Source organism: Momordica charantia (assembly GCF_013281855.1).
Source record: "Momordica charantia cultivar OHB3-1 chromosome 4 unlocalized genomic scaffold, Mcharantia_2.0 BLBB01000004.1, whole genome shotgun sequence".
Lineage (NCBI taxonomy): Eukaryota > Viridiplantae > Streptophyta > Magnoliopsida > Cucurbitales > Cucurbitaceae > Momordica > Momordica charantia.
Genome location: NW_028275162.1, coordinates 23,175,959 through 23,198,152, shown reverse-complemented (window position 1 = coordinate 23,198,152; position 22,194 = coordinate 23,175,959). Strand labels below are relative to the sequence as shown.

The following is a 22,194-nucleotide window of genomic DNA, read 5'->3' as shown; positions in this document are numbered from 1 at the left end:
TCTATGTTTTAAGTTTAAATTATAAATCCAACATGGATAATCTTTCTAGTTAGTAAAACGTGCACCTACACGTTTGTAAGACAACCCTCAATTGTGCAACCACACAACTATCTAACTCACTCCAAGCTATTGCCGTCAATTTCTTTTTCCACTTCTTTCGTCTTTTATTCTCACGGATAGAAGAGGCATGGAAAATACCCCAAACACATGTATTAATATTAGGTCAACCTAATGAAAACAAGGACAAGCTATTGTGCTTTAGTTGACTTTTTGGCCCAAAAACATGTACAGTACTTTTGATTTATGTATTTGAGTTTTGGCTCCATAATTACCCAACATGATTTAATATATTATATTCGGGTTGGTTCGGGTTGAACCAACCTCAATTTTACCTAACTCGATAATCAAATAAAAAATTTGGTTCTCTAAAAAGTAATCCAACCCAAATCGAAAAATTGTTAACCCAACACAACCCTTACGGTTTGGGTTGGGTTATTGTTCGTTTTTTTCCTTTTTTGTTTTGGCTTGTTGGATTATTTGAACACCCCTCATTTTAAGCATATACGTCAAAATCAAAATCTCAAACTTAATTCAGAACTACGACGCTCAAAACCAACACACCAAAGTCACAATCATAATATCACATATAAGTCAAAATCAAATCTTCATCAAGAATTCCAAACTAAAGTCACAATCAATCCTCGTCCCTCCCTAACCTCAAACATTTTACGCGTACGATGAAGCATTACGTCGGAGTCAAGATTCCAAATTGTTAAAAAAAAAAAAAGAAGCTAACTTCAAGATATACTTTACTAAGTGATGGACTTCCTTGGTCCAATAAGTCTCTCGAGAGTTTCATTTATTCGGCTAAATTTTCTTTCATACACTTGGCGTTGAATCTTGACACTCTAATAATTCGTGCTTTCTTGTCATATGCTCGTTCGATCTTCTGTTAATCTCTAAACGTCTACTCTTCAGTGAAGCCTCTATCTTTGCAAAGCAAGGCTCTAATGTTTGAACATATATATATAATGGGGAGTACTGTGTTGATTCTTGACTCTATGTTGGTTCTGGTCCTTAATTATCTTATTCCTTTCATGTATAGGATGATATTTTTCCTAAGGACCATAACCAAAATTCCTTTGTTTTGTGTGCCTTCATCTCCTATATGTTTTAAGATCGCATTCTCCTATCTTTCACTCCATGAGTTTCCGATTTAACATATATATTTCTCTACACACATGACACAACAAATATGTTAGTTACAAATCTTAAGTTTCATTACCACCTATTAATACATTAAACGAATACTTACATTGAATAAATATATTTTTCAAAAATGTGTTTATATTATGTTCTTTTTTTTTTTTTACTTTTCAAAATTCAGCTCAAACACTATAACTCCATGATACTTATGAAAAAAAATCCACGCTTGAGCTAATTTTCAAAAGGAGAGAGCTGAATATATAGGTCGATTTCAAACATAAAAATGTATATTTGACCGTGCATAATAAGGGTATATTTATAGGGATCGTAGATGAGATACTCCTGACAGTTGTAAACTTCATTTGAGTTAACTCCTGAATATGTGCAGGAGTGTTTCAGTCCTTAACTTGGGTTAGACGAGCTGGCAGGTCTCCCTACCTCGTCTCTGGATCTAAGTGAAAGACACTGAGCTTTTGGAGGTCAGCATCTTGAGGTATCCACGTGACACATCATGATTTTTCTCCTATAGTTTATTTCGTTCATTTTTTATTTTTTAAATATATCGTAATTCAAATTAACAAATCACTTTTTTACACTAATTAACAAATCACTATAACTGTAAACAAATCGAAATAAATTGTATAAATTTTAAAAAAAATAGTAATAGTAATAAATTTTGTCAATTTCAAATTAAAACGTAAAATTTTGCATGTAACATCTAATATATTGGCAACTTTTCTCTTCTTCTTTTTTATTTTTATTTTTTTTATTTTCCATAGTTACAAAGATAACTACAATTACCCAATAATTTAATATATTGATTAACTTTAATTTAATGCCTTTGGTCAATAACATGATCCAATAATTAATAAAGAAATATTATCAAATAATATAAATGAAATATTTAAGTGTTATTTAACACATTGAACTAAATTAATAATTTAGAATTTCATTAACAATCCATGTCAATTGGTGCATACCATCTTTAAAATCTAGTACACATTTCAATTTCTTACCTATACACGTAAAATTAATATATAATTTTTTTAGAAAGATATAATTAAAATTAAAATATATTAATTATTAGAATGCACTGTTTTTCTTTTCTTTATAATATATGATCTTAAACACATGCATATATAGTTGCAACATATACTTAAATATATTTTGTAGCTTAATTGATCAGACCATTGAAAATTACATAAAATAATATATAGCCGATTATAGATTTTTGTTTGGACAAAATCGATTATAGTTTATAGTATGTACTTTTCAAAAAAAAAAAATCTAATTTAAAAAATTATAGACGACGCAACTTAATAGATATAAACGATAAGGAAAATGACGGAAACTCGACACGTGTAAATAACAAACAAAATCATGGTGATTATTTATGCAATTTATTTTTTCATTTTGACTTTAAATTACAAGGATATATAGGATTGAATTTTGTTATAAATAAATAAATGTCATAACAACAAAAAGCATCCTATTACTCCGTGGACTTTTATTGTACTAATTAATTTTTTATTTTTATTTAGTCATTATTAAGCATATTGATCATAAAGATGTAATATTGTAATGAGTATTAATATTAACACGACACTTAATTTGAGATTTAATTACGCCACTCCCACTTATTGGGGCTTTTAATTAATCCAAAATTTTGTTCAATAAGTATGAACTTCTGGATGTGTTTTGTATTAGAAAAATGAAATGTATAAGATAATTATGAAGTGAGAGCTTATTTTTTAAAATATGTGGTTAATAAGCACTCTAATCACGTTTTGCAAATCGTACTAGATGGTGACGGAATGGAGGCAAGACAATTAAATACACATGTGTTAATTAATTTTGTTGGAGAATTTAGTTTATAAATTAAATAATGGCTATGTATTGTTATGTTAGATTTTTTAGCTAAGTCATCACCCGCAAAGACTCTACCATACTTGCCAACCATCTATGAAACATGATTAAATTGAACAATCGATCAAGTCGATTTTAGTGATCCTACTATTATGAAAATAGGTTGGATGTTCAATCGATAAATTATTCAATGGAATTTTCTCGTAACAATTCTATGAATTGGTTTACTTTATTGAGTATGTTTGATTTGTTTTTCTCTTTTTTCTAGAATCTTACTTAAAGATGTCTTTGTTCGCATTAACTCAAATTTGGTTTTCAAAGTAGAATTTGTTGCATTTTAAAACTCCGTGGAAAACCCATCAAGATCAATAACGAACCAATTTTGAAGCATAATAATTATTTTTAATCTTTCCATGAAAAACTAGCTAGTGAACGTATTACATTTTTTTTTTTTGTGGCAAGTATCATATTTATTGATAATCAAGGATGGTAAATAAAACAATAGATTAAGCTAATGTTTTACCAATTCGTAATGGTTAACCAGTTTTAATAAATATTTAATGAATAGTTTCTTCATCTTTAAGTAAAGTTAGATTTTAATAAATATTTAATGAATAGATTATCGGTCTATTTTTTATTGACCACCGTTATTTTTAAAAAATGAACCCAAAAAAACCTTTTTAAGACTCATATTGCAATATGTTATATTAAAAAAAAAACAATTGAAATAATAATTATAAAGTGACGTTAATAATGTACTTCTCATTTGCTTTCCTTGGCACATAAAAACTATTTCTTTTCCTATTTTCAAATTTTTATGATGGTCTATTTAATCATCTTGCTAATATGAACTATGATAAAAATATCTACCTCGTTTTGTCTGAGGTAATAGACTCAAGTTTTCACACACCACCTTCTTTCTACTAAAAAAGGCATTATTTACATGTAGAATATATAATAAATATAAACATAGTTGAAAATAACATGTATTATTTATTTTTAAAAACGTTTTTAAGTAAAATTTTTATTCTTTTTATTTTGTTCATAGTAAATAACAACCAAATGCATTCTAAATTTATTTATGCATGTTTTTCTTAAAATACTTATTTTGTTTTAGCCTCCAAATTTTTAAATGATCTTTTTTAGTCTTTAAATTTTAGTTTAAAGATGAAATTATTTTAGTGCATCTAGTTATCTTTTACATTAATCATGAAATAAGAACCAAAATCTATTTTGAAACCTAAAACTCTTAAGATCCTGTTTGACTATTTTGTATTTATTTTATATTTTTGAAAATTAAGATTATAAATGTGTGTTACTTTATTTTGTTATATATGTGTTGATTTCTATTTTTATAGTACTCAATTTATAATTTATTTTGTTATCTTGAAAACATATTCAAAATCCAGACCAAGTTTAAAAAAAAGAAAAAAAGTTTTTGTTTTTAAAATTCGGTTAAAAAGTTAAATGTATTTTTAAAAGTGAAATGTACCAAAAAGAAATTGTGGGAAAAAGAACATAATGTAATAAAATAAAAATAAGAAATGAAATAATTATCAAATAAAAATTTAAATTATCGTTGAGATACTCATAAATGAATTAAATTTATTCAATCTATCGATTTAAACTTTGACTTGGGTGATTATTTATTCATCGTTAAGAATTATGATATGCTTCCAATACACTTATTTCCATAGATATTTATTGATTAAGCAAATGAATAGACCATTTATCCATGTCATTTGTTGTTAAATAATTTATTAACAAATGAACATCAAAATTAAAATTTTATTTCACACAAATTCATGCATTACATTACAAAAATTTACGCCAGTATAATTATAGTAGTAAAAACATATAATTCCTCGAGGTTCAAATTCCTACCCTCCCAAATTTGTCCTAGAAAAAATAATAATTTTTTTTGCAAAGGAAAAAATAATAATTAACCCGTATTTACTTAACTTCCAAGTATAATATTTTGAACAAAAAAAGACAAAAACAAACAGAAAAACGGATGACGTGTTGATGACACAGGCCCTTAATATTTGGAAAAACAACGATACGAATTATTGGTAGTTATATAAAATAATAATTGAACAGTTCTGGACTGTTGACTTGGAAATTGTCAACACGTATTTGGCCATTAACAAGGTTCAAACTCTTCAAAGTGCATGAACTCAATAGATTTTCTTTTCCTCAGTAATTGTTATATATGAATGAAATTTTCAGACCAAATAAATCATGGCCTAAATGTTTTAATATATACTTGTACTACCTCAAAAGGGAAAAAAAAAATTACACATGAATTTTTTAATCCTCTCTTACTAGATATTAATTTTCAACGTTTAATTTATAAAAAAATATTGATCTTGAGTAAATTTATATACGACCAAGTATTAGAAGGTTCTTAATTTATAATTTAATCATCTTACTAAATCAAATCTATCCAAAAATTTTTTTAACCTACTATATATATATATAATGATTTTTTTTCTAGTAAATTGATTGAAATGATTACCACATAATTTATTTGTGATTCAAAGATTGTAATTTCAAACTAATTGTTTAACTATGTCGATGCATTCATACACACATGTATATAAATTTTAAGATCAAAATTGTATTATTTTAACCATAGGTCGGTTAGCGATCTTAGAGGTGTACAAAATCGAGGTGAATTGATAGTCCAAATTAAATCAACAAAAAGAAAAATGGTATGGTTATTTGTTTTTATATTACATATTGGCGTTCAGTTTAATTTAGTTTAACTTTGGTTATTTGATTGGCTAACAAGTTTTGATTGAATCATTTTAGTTCAAATATTCTTTTTAAACCGATCTTGGCTTTTTTATTTGCTTAATCTCTTTAATCACTCTTCTCAATTAAACTTCCGGCAATTAATATATAATTAATTTAATTTGAACCAACCCATCATAACTAATTTAGTATAATTTTAGAACTGAAATTTTTATAGGCTCCATTTTTCACACTAAAAAAATTGTGTCAAAACGCGAAAAACTGGGGATGTAAATTAAAATAGAATAAATTGACTGAAGTTTTGTTATTTGCATTTTAAGACTGCTTCAACTGAAGTTTGTTTTTGTTGGTAAGGTTATTGTAAGTTAGTTTGGTCCATTTTCTTATCTTTTTATTTTGTTTTTCCACCTTAGAAAGTCAAGTCAATTTAAGTTATTCCAAATTTTAGTATTTGTTTTTAAAAATCGAGTTAGCAAGTAGTTTTTTAAACAAATGATATAGTTTCCCACTAATTCTAGTTCAATTTGCCGATGTTCATATGGATTAAAGTTTATGTTCAAATTTTAAATCTTAATCATCTTGGTAAAAAAGAAAAAATGTTGTACAATTTTGTAAACGATAAAATTCTAAGGAAATATGTTTAGAGAGATACAAGAAAATTATATTAGAGAAATTTCTCACTCCATAACATAGATTTAATATGTATTTTGAAAAATATCCCAACTTTTCATTTATTTTAAATACAACATAAATTTGACTGGTCTGATAAGGATCCCACACTCATAAAATAAGAGAAGTTTATAATAGACATGAGCTACTTCTCTCATTACTAATTGGTTTTGAGACAGAATTCAATGAATATTAATATGATAATTCGATAGAGATTGAAAATATCCCCATATTTGTTGTAAAAAAATAAATAAATAAATAACTTTTGTTTGAAATATATGTTATCTTTATAAAATTTTAAACTTCCTACCTTGTATTCGAGAATACATATTTACTTTATGTTATGTAATTTCCTCTTTATAGTGTGAACTATCAAATAAATTTCATTCAACCTAAGAAAAAAGTTTGCTCTTAACCCATTCAACCTACCTTAAAAGGATTGGGCAATTAAAAGGCAAGGGCACTTTGGTCACAATGCTAGAAAGAGGGAAAAAATGAAAAATACGCGTCTGCAATCTCCTTAAACCATAGTTTTTAATTTTCCTCAAATGATATAAAACTACGTAGCCACATTATTTTAGAGCATAAAATAATTTATTATAAAAGAATCCTTATTATATTGGGCGTTGCATGTATACTGTATAGCACTCTTTGATACGGGAGAGCATGTACTAAGCAAGAGACATTTATGTAAATAACATCGAGTAATTATGTATTTTTCACGTATATAACAAAAATTTTCTAATTTTTCTAATTATTTTACTTAGTTTATTCCTCAGATTTACCCTTTGAAATAGATCCACGACCCTTTCAAATTACCGACATAGGGGCATGTACAAAGTAATTTCTGCGTTCATTTGTTATATTTAAGTTGGGAGTTGCAATATTATAAACCGCGCTTGCTTTTACTTCAAATATCATATAGCAATCAAATTTATGATTCGTCATGGAAATTTCCCATTTTCTAGATATTTTTTTGGACTAGAAACATAATCCCCTTCCCAACAGCTTGCCTTTCTTTTTCTTTTTTTTAATAACACTGACCAAATCTGATTCTTAATCTTAACTAAGATTTGACAATTCAAAGTAGGGCCCTCAAATGTTAATTAACTTACCTCCATGTGGCTTCCTGTATTGCTGGAGAACTATATAAACCCCACATCCATCAACTCCAAATTCATCACTCAAATCTTCATTTTCATTTCTTCACTAATTCAGCAGTTCCCCAAATTGTTATCATTATCATGGCGGCTGCTGTTGATCATAAAACCCCCGGTTTCGGCGACCTGGAACCGGCCTCCAATGCCAAATTTCCGGTTCCACGCTGCAACTCTTTCCGGTCCGCTAGTTTCAAATTAAAGCGTCCGGCTGAAAAAAGTCTCACCATTGACGACGAAGATTCGTCCTTTGATGGTGATCAGGATCAGAATAGTTACTACCGGGATTTGATCCGGAAGGGTAAGGATGAAATCGAGCCGTCGATTCTCGACCCGAGGGACGAGGGCACGGCGGACAGTGGCATCATGAGAAACCCTTCCATGATCCGCCTCACCGGAAAACACCCTTTCAACTCCGAGCCGCCGCTGGACCATCTGATGCGCCACGGCTTCATCACGCCAGCCCCACTTCACTACGTCCGCAACCACGGTCCCGTCCCCAAAACCGATTGGGCTAGCTGGACGATCGATGTCACTGGTCTTGTCCAAACTCCAACATCCTTCACTCTTGACCAACTCATCACTGGATTCAGGTTATTAAAAAATTTTGACCTTTTTTTCTTAATTTTTAATAAAGAAAAATAAATTTCAATAGTTAAAATTCATAAATTCAAATATGATAAAACAATAATCTTTTTATTTATATTCCAGAACAAATTTGAAATAGAAAAAGAAACTTATTTAAAAGGAAGAACAAGAAACATATATTTTATTGCAAAATGCTTAGATTTGTTAATAAAATTGGAAATATCAAGCCTTAAATTTCTATAAAATGTAAGAATTAATAAAAAAAAATGTTTAGATGTTTATCAATCCATACCGATTGAAACTCATAGGAGGTACTAAACGATTAGCATTTCATTATTGTTCAAAATATTAATTTATTTAATATTTGTGGTAACTTCTTACAATTTCATTTTAACTTTATTAATTTTTGATATATTTAGTTACTTATTCATAATCTTAATACAGGTCTGTGGAATTTCCGGTTACTATAATGTGCTCCGGAAACCGGCGGAAGGAGCAAAACATGATGAAACAAACCATAGGTTTCCACTGGGGAGCCGCCGTGACATCCACGTCACTGTGGCGGGGCGTGCCATTACGCGAAGTGCTGAAACGGTGCGGCATCTTCAGCCGTCAAAGAGGAGCGCTATACGTATGGATGGAAGGCGGCGACGACCTCCCCGGCGGCGGCGGCTGCAGCTACGGAACCAGCATCAGGAGAGAAATGGCAATGGACCCATCAAGAGATATCATAATAGCCTACAAGCAAAACGGCGAGGATCTGCCGCCGGACCATGGGTTCCCGGTGAGAATGATCGTGCCGGGATTCACCGGCGGCCGCATGGTCAAGTGGCTCAAGCGAATCATAGTCACCAATAGAGAATCCGACAACTATTATCATTTTATGGACAATCGTGTCCTTCCCTCGCACGTACTGGATTCCGAGCTGGCCAACGCTGAGGGTAATAAATTTAAAATTAATCAAGAGAAATTTAATTTATCGGATTGTTTTTTTTTTTTTTTATTAATCATGTTATATATTTTGATTTTAGGTTGGTGGTACAAACCGGAATATGTAATCTACGAGATGAACATAAACTCCGTCATAACGACGCCGTCACACGACGAGACGCTGACTATCAACGCACAAGCGACGCAAACGACGTACACGTTGAGGGGCTACGCATTTTCCGGTGAGCCCTAATTAGTTTTAATTTCCACGTATTATGTTCTGTTATTTCCACGTGAGATTAAAGAAACTAACTTTAATTTAATTTCAAATATTTGGTAAAGGTGGGGGGAAGAAAGTGACACGTGTGCAGGTGACGTTGGATGGTGGGGAGACGTGGCGAATGTGTAATTTGGAATATCACGAGAAGCCGAACAAATATGGGAAATATTGGTGCTGGATTTTCTGGTCTGTGGAGGTTGAAATTGTGGACCTGTTTAGAGCCAAGGAGATCGCCGTCCGGGCTTGGGATGAGACCAACAACACCCAGCCCGAAAACCTCAATTGGAATCTCATGGTACGTTTGTTAATATTCTAAAAATAATAAAAGTCTTAAAATTATTTAAAAATTAACTCGTTATCAAGCAATCCAACAAAATCTATGGTTTGTGGAGATTAAATAATTTAATACGACCAAAATGATATATTATCGGTCTCTTTCCTTCAACTATATATTATCATTAATTAGTCAATATATATTTTTATTTCCTCCTAGCTTGTTGCTTGACTTTCGTATTTATTGATTAATAAAATGACATGTTAAAATTCAACCAATTAATTAGCTTAGCTTAATATGTAATTAAATTTGCATGCAGGGCATGATGAACAACTCTTGGTATCGAATAAAAATAAACATATGCAAGCCGCAGAAGGGAGAGATCGGAATAGTGTTCCGCCACCCAACTCTGGCCGGAAACCAGTCCGGAGGCTGGAAGGAAAAGGAAAAGGAAAAGAATCAGACGGATGCAGCGCCCGGACCCACGAAGAACACAATCCCCTCCTCCAAGACTTTCTCCATGTCGGAGGTGAAAACCCACAACTCGCCCGAATCCGCATGGATCGTCGTCCACGGCCACGTGTACGACTGCACTCCCTTCCTGAAAGACCACCCGGGCGGCGCCGACAGCATTCTGATCAACGCCGGCACCGACTGCACCGAGGAATTCGACGCCATCCACTCCGACAAAGCCAAAAACATGCTCGAAGACTACAGAATCGGCGATTTATTGATCGAAAACAACTCCTCCCCATCTCCCATCAAAGAATTGACGTCAGCGCAGACACCATCTCGACACGTGGCACTGGTCCCACGAGAAAAAATCCCGGTCAAATTGGTATCCAAGACTTCGATCTCCCACAACACGAGGGTTTTCAGATTCGCGCTGCCGTGTGAAGATCAAATTCTGGGACTACCCGTCGGAAAGCACATATTTTTGTGCGCCACCGTGGACGGGAAGCTGTGTATGAGGGCGTACACGCCGTCGAGCGCCGTCGACCAAGTGGGTTATTTTGACCTGGTCGTCAAAGTCTACTTCAAGAACGTGCATCCAAATTTCCCCAACGGGGGCCTTATGTCGCAGTACCTGGACTCGCTCCCTCTGGGCTCGGTGGTGGACGTGAAGGGCCCATTGGGCCATATCGAGTACATGGGCCGGGGCAACTTCATGGTTCACGGGAAGCCCACGTTCGCAAAGAAACTCGCCATGGTCGCCGGCGGGACTGGGATAACGCCCATTTACCAGGTCAAAACACTCTCTTAAACCCTCCTCCACCAAATAACCTTCAAAAACCTCTCTAGAAAATTTAAAATATTTATTAAACATGGATAAATCTAACAGTTTTCTCGTACCATCAGGTGGTGCAGGCGATTTTAAAAGATCCTGAAGACGAGACGGAGATGTTTGTGGTGTACGCGAATCGGACGGAGGAGGATATTTTGCTGAGGGAAGAGCTGGATGCGTGGGCTGAGAAGCATGAGAAGCTGAAAATTTGGCACGTGGTGAAGGAGGGTGGCGGAGAAGGGTGGCCGTACAGCGTGGGGTACATTACAGAGGGTATTCTGAGAGAGCATATTCCGGCGGCGTCGCCGGACACTTTGGCTTTGGTTTGCGGGCCGCCGCCGATGATTGAGTTGACGGTGAAGCCGATATTGAAGAATTTGGAATATGATACGGAGAGTTCGTTGCTGGTGTTTTGATTTTAAATTTATTTATTTTGTTTACGAATATATAGAAGGGTTAATAAAGTGGGTCATGTCAGTGTAATAAATTCAATTCTTAAATCTCAAGGTCTTTATTCGTTTGTAATATGTTATTTGAGATTATTAATAAAAAACCGACTTTGATAAAAATCTATTTTATATTTGTTTTTTTTTTCCCGCTCACGTGATTTTGATGAGAGATATATATTAATTATTGTTAATGTTGACATCTCTTTTATATTTTGAATCATAGTTGGTATTGAATGAAATCGTAAGTATATGAATCGTAGGTAAATTATCATTCTACAAGAAATAACAAATTACTCATTACTAATTTTTTATTTGATTTTATCTGAACATCAAGAAATTAAATGATTAAGATGAAATGAACTCAACTATCTAAACTGCTCAAAGAACTACAATTAACGAGAAAATGATGAACTCAATTGATATAGAAACTCTAGAACAATGACTTCAGCATTATTGTCTTCTCATCTCCCTTCAAATAATAACCAAAATTCTTATATTCCTAGGTTGTTGGCAAGGTCTATCTTACAGGCTCAATATAATTTCCCAAGCAATAATCAGTTTTTTTTATTTAAAAATTATCTATATATCTTTGGATTTTTTTCTCTTTTTATTTTTATTTTGCTGATGTTGCTTGGAAAGTCTTCAAAATAGACTCTAAAAACTAATCTTCATTCACCTATAAAATAAATGGAAAATAAAAATTAACATCAACAATGTTAAAGATCAAAGCAACCTAAACCAGGCATAATAGGTGCGTAAAAATTTACTTATTCGCTGCTAATTTTTGGTAAAGAGAGATATTAATGTTTTATAATGACTTTGGAAGAAATTTGATTTTCCTCAATTTTACTATGAGTAAGTGCAAATCGGCATATGTCTCTGACCAACAGGTCATGAGTTTGAATCCACTCATCCTACTTGTAGTATTAAAACAAATGTGCAGTAATATATATAAATCACTGTATTGTAAATAAAGAGAAATAACTAAATATACGATTATAACGAATAGAATGACAAACTAACAAATATAGCTCACATGATCACTCCATTTACACCGCTCTATTAATGAGCAATGAGTATGGGTACTACCTAGTCAAATACTCTCTCATGTTGAAATTAAAATAAGAACTTTATGTAAAATAATAGATGTATAGCTTAGGAGGATTTTGGCTATCTCAATGGATAAGTACCATGAGATGTGTGTCAAAAATAAAATAACTTACTTGGTGGCACAAGAAATCTTCAAGGACATTTTTTTAGGTTAATTGTACTATATTTAGATTAGTTGTTTCAATTTATGGGGGATGAACGATTTAGTTGGACTGAGTTGAGGCAATTGATCAAGTTATAAATTTATTCATCTCAAACAATTTTTATTAAACAATAAATTAAACCCAACCCATTTATGAAATATTTGAATTGGATTTGTCTGGATTATTCGAGTTATTTATTTAAAATGTTGTATAATAAAAATAAATAACTAATAATATCTTAAACATTTATTTATATTTTATCTAACATTGACCCAAGATTTATAAGTCAATGTTAATTAAATATGAAAAAGTACACTCCAAATTTTTTTTTAAAAAAAATTTGTTTTTGTAAGCCGTTATAGATTAAATAGTCCATAAAAAAGTATTAAATAAAATAAAATTAAAATAAATATAACTATATATAATCAATATAATCATTATGGTGAGTAACTAAATTAATAATAAATTCAAGTCGGTTGATTCAACCAAACTTTATTTTGAATGAATCTTGAACTAACCTAACTCATAAGTTTATTTGAATCCAACTCAATCAAAATAAGTTTATAACTTGACCCAAATCGTATCAATTAATTATGAAAATTGACCACATGGTAAAACAAAAAATAATAAATTTGAACATGTTGGTCACATGAGTTCTATTTCTTTCTAGAAAAGTATTTTATGCCAATTAAAATTCATTTACGTCTATAGCCCCTAAATTAACATCAAAATGGGCCGATCATTTAGCTGGTCGTTTAATTGGGTCAAGGCCGAACCTTATTTTCTGTAATTTTTGGGCCCAACACTTTAGGTGAAGTTAATTGGGCTTTTAGGTATTGTCCAGCTAAATAAAAAAGAATTGCGTAAGAATTAATAACGATAATTTAGTTCTTAATTTCGTACAAATAACTAAATCATATTTTAGGGGTTTCTAAAAATAGGTTGATTTTCCAACTTTACTCTCGACCATGTTTTCTTGGTTCGTATTTGTTCTTGTTTTCTTTGAAAATGTAGTGAATTTATAGGTATATATTATCAATGAACTTCCTAAAAGTATAAAACAAAAACAAAATGATTATGTAAAATAAAGTTGAGATGGATTTATGTCACCCCTTGATTTGAGGTAAGGGAGTTTCAATCTCAACTTCAAGGGAAGAAGTAGATGTTAATTACTATGGTTAATTAATTAATCATATAACAGTAATAAAATAAATATTTTTTTAATGTTTTAAGATATATGTCTTGTACTAAAAAGAAAAAGAAAGATATATATCTTTCTAACTTTTGAAGCACTTTTGCACCACTAAGCCACAAGATATTTATGGACCATTCTTCATGGAAAAGTCCCGTTCTCAGTGCTTTAGTTTTTTCCACAAAGAAAGCGAAAGCACTTCCAATAACTTGGTCCATTGAATATTAAATTTCTACTATTACATCCAGTCGCTCATAATTTTTAAATACCAATAAACTTCGCAGTAATTAACTAAATATTAGTTTACCTTGCTCAAATATAAAGCAATTATGATCAATTACGGTGAATATACATATATTAATTAGAACTTAATTAAGTGAGGATAATTAAATCACTAGTTATCATCTTAATAATTAAATCACTAGTTATCATCTTAATAGTCAATAGTTAAATCTCATTTCCGTAATTGTTGAATTAAAAAAAAATAGTTCAAAATATACGGTGGTCTCACTCATATCTCTCGATTACTTACCCCTCATATCTTTCCGGTCGTCAAAATAAAAAATGATATAAAGAGCAAAGAGTGTACCTTTTATTAATGCTTGTTACAAGTCATAGTGATAAATATCTTATTTATGTCAAAAAAGAAAAAAGAGACCTCTGATTCGAAGACTGTTGCAAAGGAACAGGAATTGGAAAGATGTGTCCACAGGTAAATGAACCAATGGGTTGCTCAGAAATGAAGGTTAATTTCAAGTATAGACGAAAGAAAAGATGATAAATGTGATGGAAAGTTCAATAATGGAAATAATATTTGAGATATTTTTCAAAGGTGTGGCGAGGGCCATGCATTTTTGACATAACACTTCAGTCACGTTTTGGGGAAGAAGACGACAACCAAACCTCCAAACCCTTTAATATTTTAATTATTACCCTTGATGTTGATGCCCAATTTATATAAAAATAAATAAACAAATAAATAATTTACATGGTAGGATTTGATGGACTAGATTCTGAGTATTCAATTTTTATCCATCCACCAACGTTTCTATGATATGAGATCTGAATCCATATTTGCATGTAATATTACGAAAGAAAATTTGACAAAAAAAATGTCAAAAATATTATTGATATAGATATAATATTAATATTAAAAAATTTTAACTTATTTAAAAATAATGGAATACTTATTTGTTATTTTAAATATTTGTTATGAATTTTTTTATAAATATCTAGATATTGATATTTTATAAAAAAAAATATTGATATTTCTATAAAATTAAGATCTCAGACTTAAATGATCCTTTTTTTTTCTTTGACACCAAATGATCCGTTTTATGGAATAACAAAATAAATAACAACAACGATATAATATAATAGTTAATGAAAAAGTTAAGTGGAACTTTTTTTTTCCCGAAAAAACTACTTCATTGTGAGAAAACAGACCAAAAAAAAAGGTCTAAATGAAAGAACTCCATTGTTGTTAAAGAAGGCATTGAAGGGGTTTAGGCACATTTCAAGGAAGCCAAATACACAGTTTGGCAAAGAAGGCATGCGAGGAGAACGTTTCATCTTCTTGGGTTTTGACATGCCCCACGTGGCTAAGTTGATTTATTGTTTGTTGACACTTATTAATTTATTTTGTTGTACTGCTTCAAAAAAAATGAAAGAACTCCAATTTAGAGAAAGAATGGTTGCATCATAATTACAAACGAAGAGGATTTAGACGACCAAAGAGAAGTTAAAATAGTTATATCTTCTCAAAGGTTGATCGGAGACTTTGATGGGTCTGAGAAAGTACGATGATTTCTCCTCAACTAGATATGCCAAAGAATCGAGCTCACGGCGTTGCTCCAAAGAATATATCTTGGTTTAGTGAGCGGAAAAAGTTAAGTGGAACTTGTATAAATCTCGAGTATTATATCTTCATCCTCTGCTTTTTCTTTTGTGCTCATATTATTATGCTATCACACCAATGGACCAGGATCAAGTAAAAATTGAGGGGGGAGAGGTTTTTTATGAAAGTTGAAAAGGACCAAGTATCTTAAAACTTTATAATGCATTCCTACCCAACAATAAAATAAACAATTTCTCTTTTTCACTTTTCAAAGCACTTTTTTAAAAAAAATATATAGATAAAGAAAATGAATATGATACAATTGACTATTCATATATTTTGTGGCCTTGCCCTTGTGACAAAAGGCATCTTCAACTTTATTAATATTATAAATGTGTATATTATACAACATGAATGGGCCAAGACTTTCCACCCAATGTCTTTGGAGCCATTTTCCATGTTGTGCGGATTCAGGTAGTGCAAACTACATATAGTTTGATTTTATAATTACAAACAATATTGTATTAGAAAATTCAAACAAAATGGGTGTTATTAAATTCATATAATGGTATGAAAAGTTTGTTTTTTCCCCATTTTAAAACAATAAATATTAATATATGACTGTCATTATTGTAATGTCCATTATTAGAGTCAAGCCAACAACCTAATTAGCTGCCTTCCACAAAAGTATACTTATTCGACATGGGATTAAATTTTTTTTTTATATAACAATACATGGATGAAGAGATTCTAATACTAATTAAGTGGGGACTAAAACAAAACAATTAAAACACTACGATAATTAAAATGTGTATAGAATTTAAGGAAAAAGGTAACAATTATTGGGTGGCATTTGAAATCTATGGTTGGTTTGGAAACGGTAACGTAGAATCTTTTAATATTGAAAGAGATTCCAATGCGTGTGGCGGCCAACGACTAAAATAGTTAAAAGAAATAATTGTAATAAAGAAAAAAAGAAAAAAGAAAAAGAAAAAGAAAGTAGGGTCCAAATGGTGGAAAGAAGCTAAGGCGGCGGCGGCGCGGAAGCTAAAGATGGGTTTTTTGGTTGACCTTTGAGTTCACGAAACAACGTAGGGCTCTTTGAAATTGGCCCCTGCCCCTGGGCGCGGCGACATGCACCACAGCTCTTCCTTATATTTCTACTACTAAATAATAACAATTAATAATGTTGTGTAATTACCTGTCTGTCTGTCTGTCTGTAATTTTCTCTTTTATTCTACTCTATTAAACTTCCCTCACATGCTCTGCCCTGCCCACATTCTCCTCCTCCATCCCCATTTATTCATCTCTATCTTCGTCTCGGGAATCTAACCCGATCGTTGTATAATAGATCTAATAATATTTAGATATTTATTGATTACTACTCATTTCTGTTGAGATCACCGATAAAAATTTAACATCTTTTCTTATGGGTTTAAATTCGGTAAGACACTTCGACAAATTTCCAAATATCACGAGGATTTTACTGTGGGCCAAGTCTGAACTATCGAGAGATAGGTAAAACCTGCATATTTCAAAAGATGGGCGGTCAAGCTCGCGTATTTTCATCGGGCAAAATTGACCCGACAGAATATGTATTGTACTGACATTCGGCGGTAGTACGATCTTGCATGTCAGAGTATTCTTAGAACTTGACTAATAACCTCTTTGGCCGATGGTATGATCCCGAATTTCTTGAAACACATTATCACAAATTGCTCCCCTATAAAAGGAGGAGTCAAAACATTCTCAAAGATATGCGATACTTTAGACCATACACTTTTACCTATACACTTTTACCTCTCCTCTTAGCTCTTCAAAACTAAGTTATAATTTAATCTTTGGAGTGCATATTTAGTAAACCAGTACCATACGGGTTTTGAGACCGATATTGCGGGTTACGCGTACATGGAGAATACTACCACATCATCATCTATTGCCCAAACAAACTACCACGCCATTGTCTACTGGTCGTTAAGTATATTGATTTTGTATCTTTTGTGTATTGTAAAATGGGTCCTAGCATACTGAATTTTGGCACCAACAACTTTAATTTGGGCTGAGCAACAAAAATTTAACATCTTTAAAAAAATAAAATAAAAGAAGTCTTTCTTTTTACATTTCTCTGATGCAAAAGATGAATACTCACCATTGGACAAGCATAAGTATTTTTCATATACATATATATCTAGCTATCTATTCAACTTTCAACCCCATTGTGAATTATTATATACTAATATTCCAAAACAAAGTGTTTCAAAATATCTTGTTTCAAGAGAGATTTTTATTTATTTTTATTTTTTTGAAAAGATATCCAACTAATTTGTTGAAGGGTAGGTAAGAAAACATAAAAAAGAAAAGAAATAAAGTAAAAAGTACACTCTAATTAAGTGAAAGGGAAGAGCTATCCTAATTTTAAAAAAAAAAAATGTTATTTAAAGGAGCATAAAAAAGCTGCAACTTTGATAACTCCGAAAAGATGGGTGCTAGAAAACATGCATAATTCTCTTTCGCTTTCAGTTTCATCTCACACACATCCTTTTCTGTAACATGTTTTTAACTTTATATCACTTGTCCCTTCAAGTTGATCATCCCCTGCTGGACTGCACAATTTGGTTTTGGATGCGTCTTAGTTCTCTTCATTACATCCAACCTTGCCACTTTTCTACACTCATTAATGTTTGAAATTGAATAATACAATATATAGAAAAGGGAAACGACAACCCTTGTTAATTATCGTACCCTAATTATACATGAAATAAAATAAACTATTTACAACTTAATATTCACATATAATTACTTATTTTACAAAATAAATCCATCCACCGGGCACCGTCCACCGTCCATTTTCTTCCCACAGCATTGAATAAAAAAAACAAGGCAATAATTTTATTTATTTTGGTCCAATCAAAACACTAGCAAGGAGTTCTTGGTGTCGTAATTCAACTTTTCCAAATTGGGCTGCACCGCAAACTGAATCATGGGTGGCGGCCCACACACCAACGCCAGAGTATCCTCTGCCCCCGCCGGGATATGCTCTTTCAAGATACTCTCCGTGATGAACCCCGTACTGTACTCCCACCCTTCTCTACCATTCTCCACCACGTACCAAACTTTCAACCTCTCGTTTTTCTTGGCCCACGAATCCAACTCCTCCCTCAGCAAAATATCCTCCTCCGTCCTGTTCGCATACACCACAAACATCTCTGTCTCGTCCTCCGGATCCTTCAAAATCGCCTGCACCACTTGGTATATGGGCGTTATCCCGGTCCCCCCGGCCAGCATGGCCAGCCGCTTCGCGAACCGCGGCTTCCCATGGACCATGAAGTTGCCGCGCCCCGTGTACTCTATGTGACCCAACGGACCTTTAACATCTAGGGTTGAACCAACCGCCATCGAGTCGAGATATTGGGACATGATCCCGCCGTTCGGGAACTTGGGGTGCACGTTTTTGAAGTAGACCTTCACGACCAAATCAAAGTAGCCAACTTCGTCGATAGAGCTGGTGGGGGTGTATGCCCTCATGCAGAGCTTCCCATCTACATTGGCGCATATGAATATGTGCTTGCCCACGGGCAGGCCGAGGGTCTGGTCATCAGCGGGCAGTGCGAATCTGAACAGGCGCACGTCGTGTGAGATTGTGGTCTTCGATACTAGCTTGCAAGGGATTTTCTCACGCGGGACGAGCGCCACGCGGCGAACTGGGACCGGAACCGGGATCGGGATCGGGACCGGGACCACTTCTTTGATGGGAGCCAAGTGCGAGAAATTGGAGGCGCCGTGGGTAGAGTTGTTGGGGGAGTTGGAGGAGGAGTCTGAGGTGTAGCCGGTGGTGATTAACTCGCCGATCCGATAGTCCTCGAGCATTTTCTTGGCCTTGTCTGAGTGGATGGCGTCGAACTCCTCGGTGCAGTCGGTGCCAGCATTGATGAGAATGCTGTCGGAGCCACCGGGGTGGTCCTTGAGGAAGCGGGTGCAGTCGTAGACGTGGCCGTGGACGATGATCCAGGCGGACTGGGGAGAGTTGTGCTTCTTGACTTCGGATAATGAGTAGGTGTTGGGGGTGGTGTTCATGAATGGGGTGGACACGCTCTTCTTTAGGGTCTGGTTGGATTCGGAAGAAATCTCTAGATGTCTCTCCCGGTCCATCCATCCGCCAGATTGGTTCCCAGGTAGAGTTGGGTGCTCAAAGATTATTCCGATCTCTCCCTTGTGGGGTTTGCACACATTCGTTTTCACTCGGAACCAGCAGTTGTTCATCATTCCCTGAACATAACATAAACATACCCCATTAATTAATTAATTAATTAATTACCATTTTCGTCCTAATACCAAATATTTATTATCCAACATACCATGAGGTTCCAGATGAGCTTCTCGGGCTGGGTGTTGAGGGTTTCGTCCCAAGCGCGGACGGCGATCTCCTTGGCGCCGAGCAGGTCAAGAACCTCCACCTCCAACGACCAGAAACACCAGCACCAGTATTTTCCATACTTGTTTGGCTTCTCCGGATGGTCCAATGTGCACACCTGCCACGTCTCTCCACCGTCCATTGTCACCTCCACACGTGTCACCTTCTTTCCCCCACCTACTCGATTGGTTCCCAAAGTATAAATATTATTAAAATAATTACAATCTAATTAAAAAATAACCAACAACGTGAATGTAGCATTAAAAAATGGTATCCAACTTATTCCAAAAGCGAGAGGACTGGGGAGACTCGTAATCAATTAATTACATAATTAAATAATAAAAAGAACTGCGGCAGAGGCAGCGGCTCACCGGAATAAGAGTAGCCTCTCAACGTGTAGGGCCTCTGAGTGGTCCAGGAGTTGATGGGCAAAATCTCCTCATGACACGGCGTCGTTATGACCGAGTTTATGTTCAACTCGTTGATTATATACTCCGGCTTGTACCACCATGCTGCATGTTCATAATCATATACGCATTTAATTAATTAATTAATTCAATAAATCAATCAATCAATTCCAAAAAAAAATTTAATGTAATTTGATTTTAATTAAGTAAGTTACCTTCGGCGTTGGCTAGCTCTGCGTCGACATGAGAGGGCAACACTCTGTTGTCCTTGAAATGGTAATAATTTTGTGATTCTTGGGTTGTGACAACGATGCGTTTGAGCCACTTGACCATTCTACCCCCGATGAATCCGGGTATTATCATCCTCACGGGAAACCCGTGGTCCGGCGTCAACTGCTTGCCGTTTTGCATGTAAGCCAGAATGATGTCCCGAGCCGGATCCATGGCCAGCTCCTTCTTGATGCTGGTCCCGTACTTGGACCCACCGCCACCTGGCAGATCCTCCGCCCCTTCGAAGCACACATTCAACGCGCCCTTCTTCCGGCTCATAATCCCGCATCGCTTCAACACGTCGCGCAGTGGGACCCCCCGCCACACCGACGTGGACACCCCCGCCGCTCCCCAGTTGAACCCAATGCTCTTCTTCACCATGTTCTGCTCCTTCCGCCGGTTACCCGCGCACACCAGCGTGGCCGGAAACTCGCGGAAGCGGAACTCGTTGAGGAGCTGGTCCATGGTGAACTTGGCGGGGCGCTTGACGAGCCCGCACACCTCGATGGTCCAGTCGCTCCAGTTTCCGTTGGGGACGGCGCCGTGGTTGCGCACGTAGTGGAGTGGGACCGGGGTGATGAACCCGTGGTGCATCAGACGGTTGAGAGGCGGCTCCGAGTTGAAGGGGTGCTTCCCTGTGAGACGGACCATGGAGGGGTTACGCCGGATCCAATTATCAGCCGTCCCTTCATCTCGTGGGTCCGCGATGGACGGCTCGATTTCATGGTTCCCCTTCATGATCAAATCACGAAGCTCGTTGATGTCGTCCTCGTCTTCGCTACACGAATCCTCCTCCTCCTCCTCCTCCTGATCTCGTATCTTAAAGTGACGGTTGTTGTTGTTGTTGTATTCGATATTGTTGGAAGTAGGGAAGTTACAGCCGCGGACTGGTGAGTCGGACCGGTGGTTGGGACCGGACTTGAAGGTCCTAACGACGCCGTTAAGCGGCGGCTGAAGAGGGGCGAACTGGCGGTTGTCGACGGAAGCCGCCATGGGAGCGAGAGATTACAATTACTCTCGGGAAAAAGAGAGAAGAAAAAGAAAAGATTGTTTGATTTGTGGCTCCACCTTTTCACCTTCACTTTGTGCCGTGTACAAAGTTTGAATTTCGGTGGGAGAAGTAGAGGGGAGAAATAGGGGCATATATAGGGAGGCGTAGCGAAGAAAAGGCAGATGGGGCCCATTGCTAAAACTTCATACATTAGCTAGTGGCCTGCCCTGGCTGAGCCTGAGAACGCAGTACAAAGGGGGAGTCGAATCTGTGGATCACGCCGCCTCAGCCACACGATGCGAAGCTTCTCCCATGCCTGGACGCAACAAAATATCCACCACACTTCTTTCTTTTTATTTTAAAATCTCGCCT

At 34.7% G+C, this 22,194-nt stretch overlaps 2 protein-coding genes across 2 annotated transcripts; one reads left to right on the top strand and one right to left on the bottom strand.

The window, feature by feature from the left end:
• The first annotated feature begins 7,699 nt into the window (after nucleotides 1-7,699).
• LOC111011787 (nitrate reductase [NADH]-like) lies at nucleotides 7,700-11,512 on the top strand. Its single transcript, XM_022285682.2, has 6 exons — nucleotides 7,700-8,248; nucleotides 8,688-9,184; nucleotides 9,275-9,415; nucleotides 9,516-9,748; nucleotides 10,047-10,973; nucleotides 11,087-11,512. Exons 1-6 carry the CDS (start codon nucleotides 7,743-7,745, stop codon nucleotides 11,426-11,428), a joined length of 2,646 nt encoding a protein of 881 aa, XP_022141374.1. The 5' UTR covers nucleotides 7,700-7,742; the 3' UTR covers nucleotides 11,429-11,512.
• A 6,933-nt stretch (nucleotides 11,513-18,445) lies between these two features.
• On the bottom strand, nucleotides 18,446-21,961 carry LOC111011766 (nitrate reductase [NADH]). The gene is made up of 4 exons (XM_022285652.2): nucleotides 20,777-21,961; nucleotides 20,526-20,666; nucleotides 20,099-20,331; nucleotides 18,446-20,009 (listed from the first exon to the last, which is right to left on the bottom strand). Exons 1-4 carry the CDS (start codon nucleotides 21,822-21,824, stop codon nucleotides 18,651-18,653), a joined length of 2,781 nt encoding a protein of 926 aa, XP_022141344.2. The 5' UTR covers nucleotides 21,825-21,961; the 3' UTR covers nucleotides 18,446-18,650.
• Between the last annotated feature and the right edge of the window lie 233 nt (nucleotides 21,962-22,194).

Bases quoted from the DNA above. Each gene is read 5' to 3' on its own strand.
- LOC111011787 (XM_022285682.2), top strand. From the start codon at position 7,743: ATGGCGGCTGCTGTTGATCATAAAACCCCCGGTTTCGGCGACCTGGAA. The intron at 9,185-9,274 runs GTAATAAATTTA...TTTTGATTTTAG, and splicing joins CGAGCTGGCCAACGCTGAGG to GTTGGTGGTACAAACCGGAA. The intron at 9,749-10,046 runs GTACGTTTGTTA...ATTTGCATGCAG, and splicing joins ACCTCAATTGGAATCTCATG to GGCATGATGAACAACTCTTG.
- LOC111011766 (XM_022285652.2), bottom strand. From the start codon at position 21,824: ATGGCGGCTTCCGTCGACAACCGCCAGTTCGCCCCTCTTCAGCCGCCG. The intron at 20,667-20,776 runs GTAACTTACTTA...ATGAACATGCAG, and splicing joins AGAGCTAGCCAACGCCGAAG to CATGGTGGTACAAGCCGGAG. The intron at 20,010-20,098 runs GTATGTTGGATA...TGTTATGTTCAG, and splicing joins AGCTCATCTGGAACCTCATG to GGAATGATGAACAACTGCTG.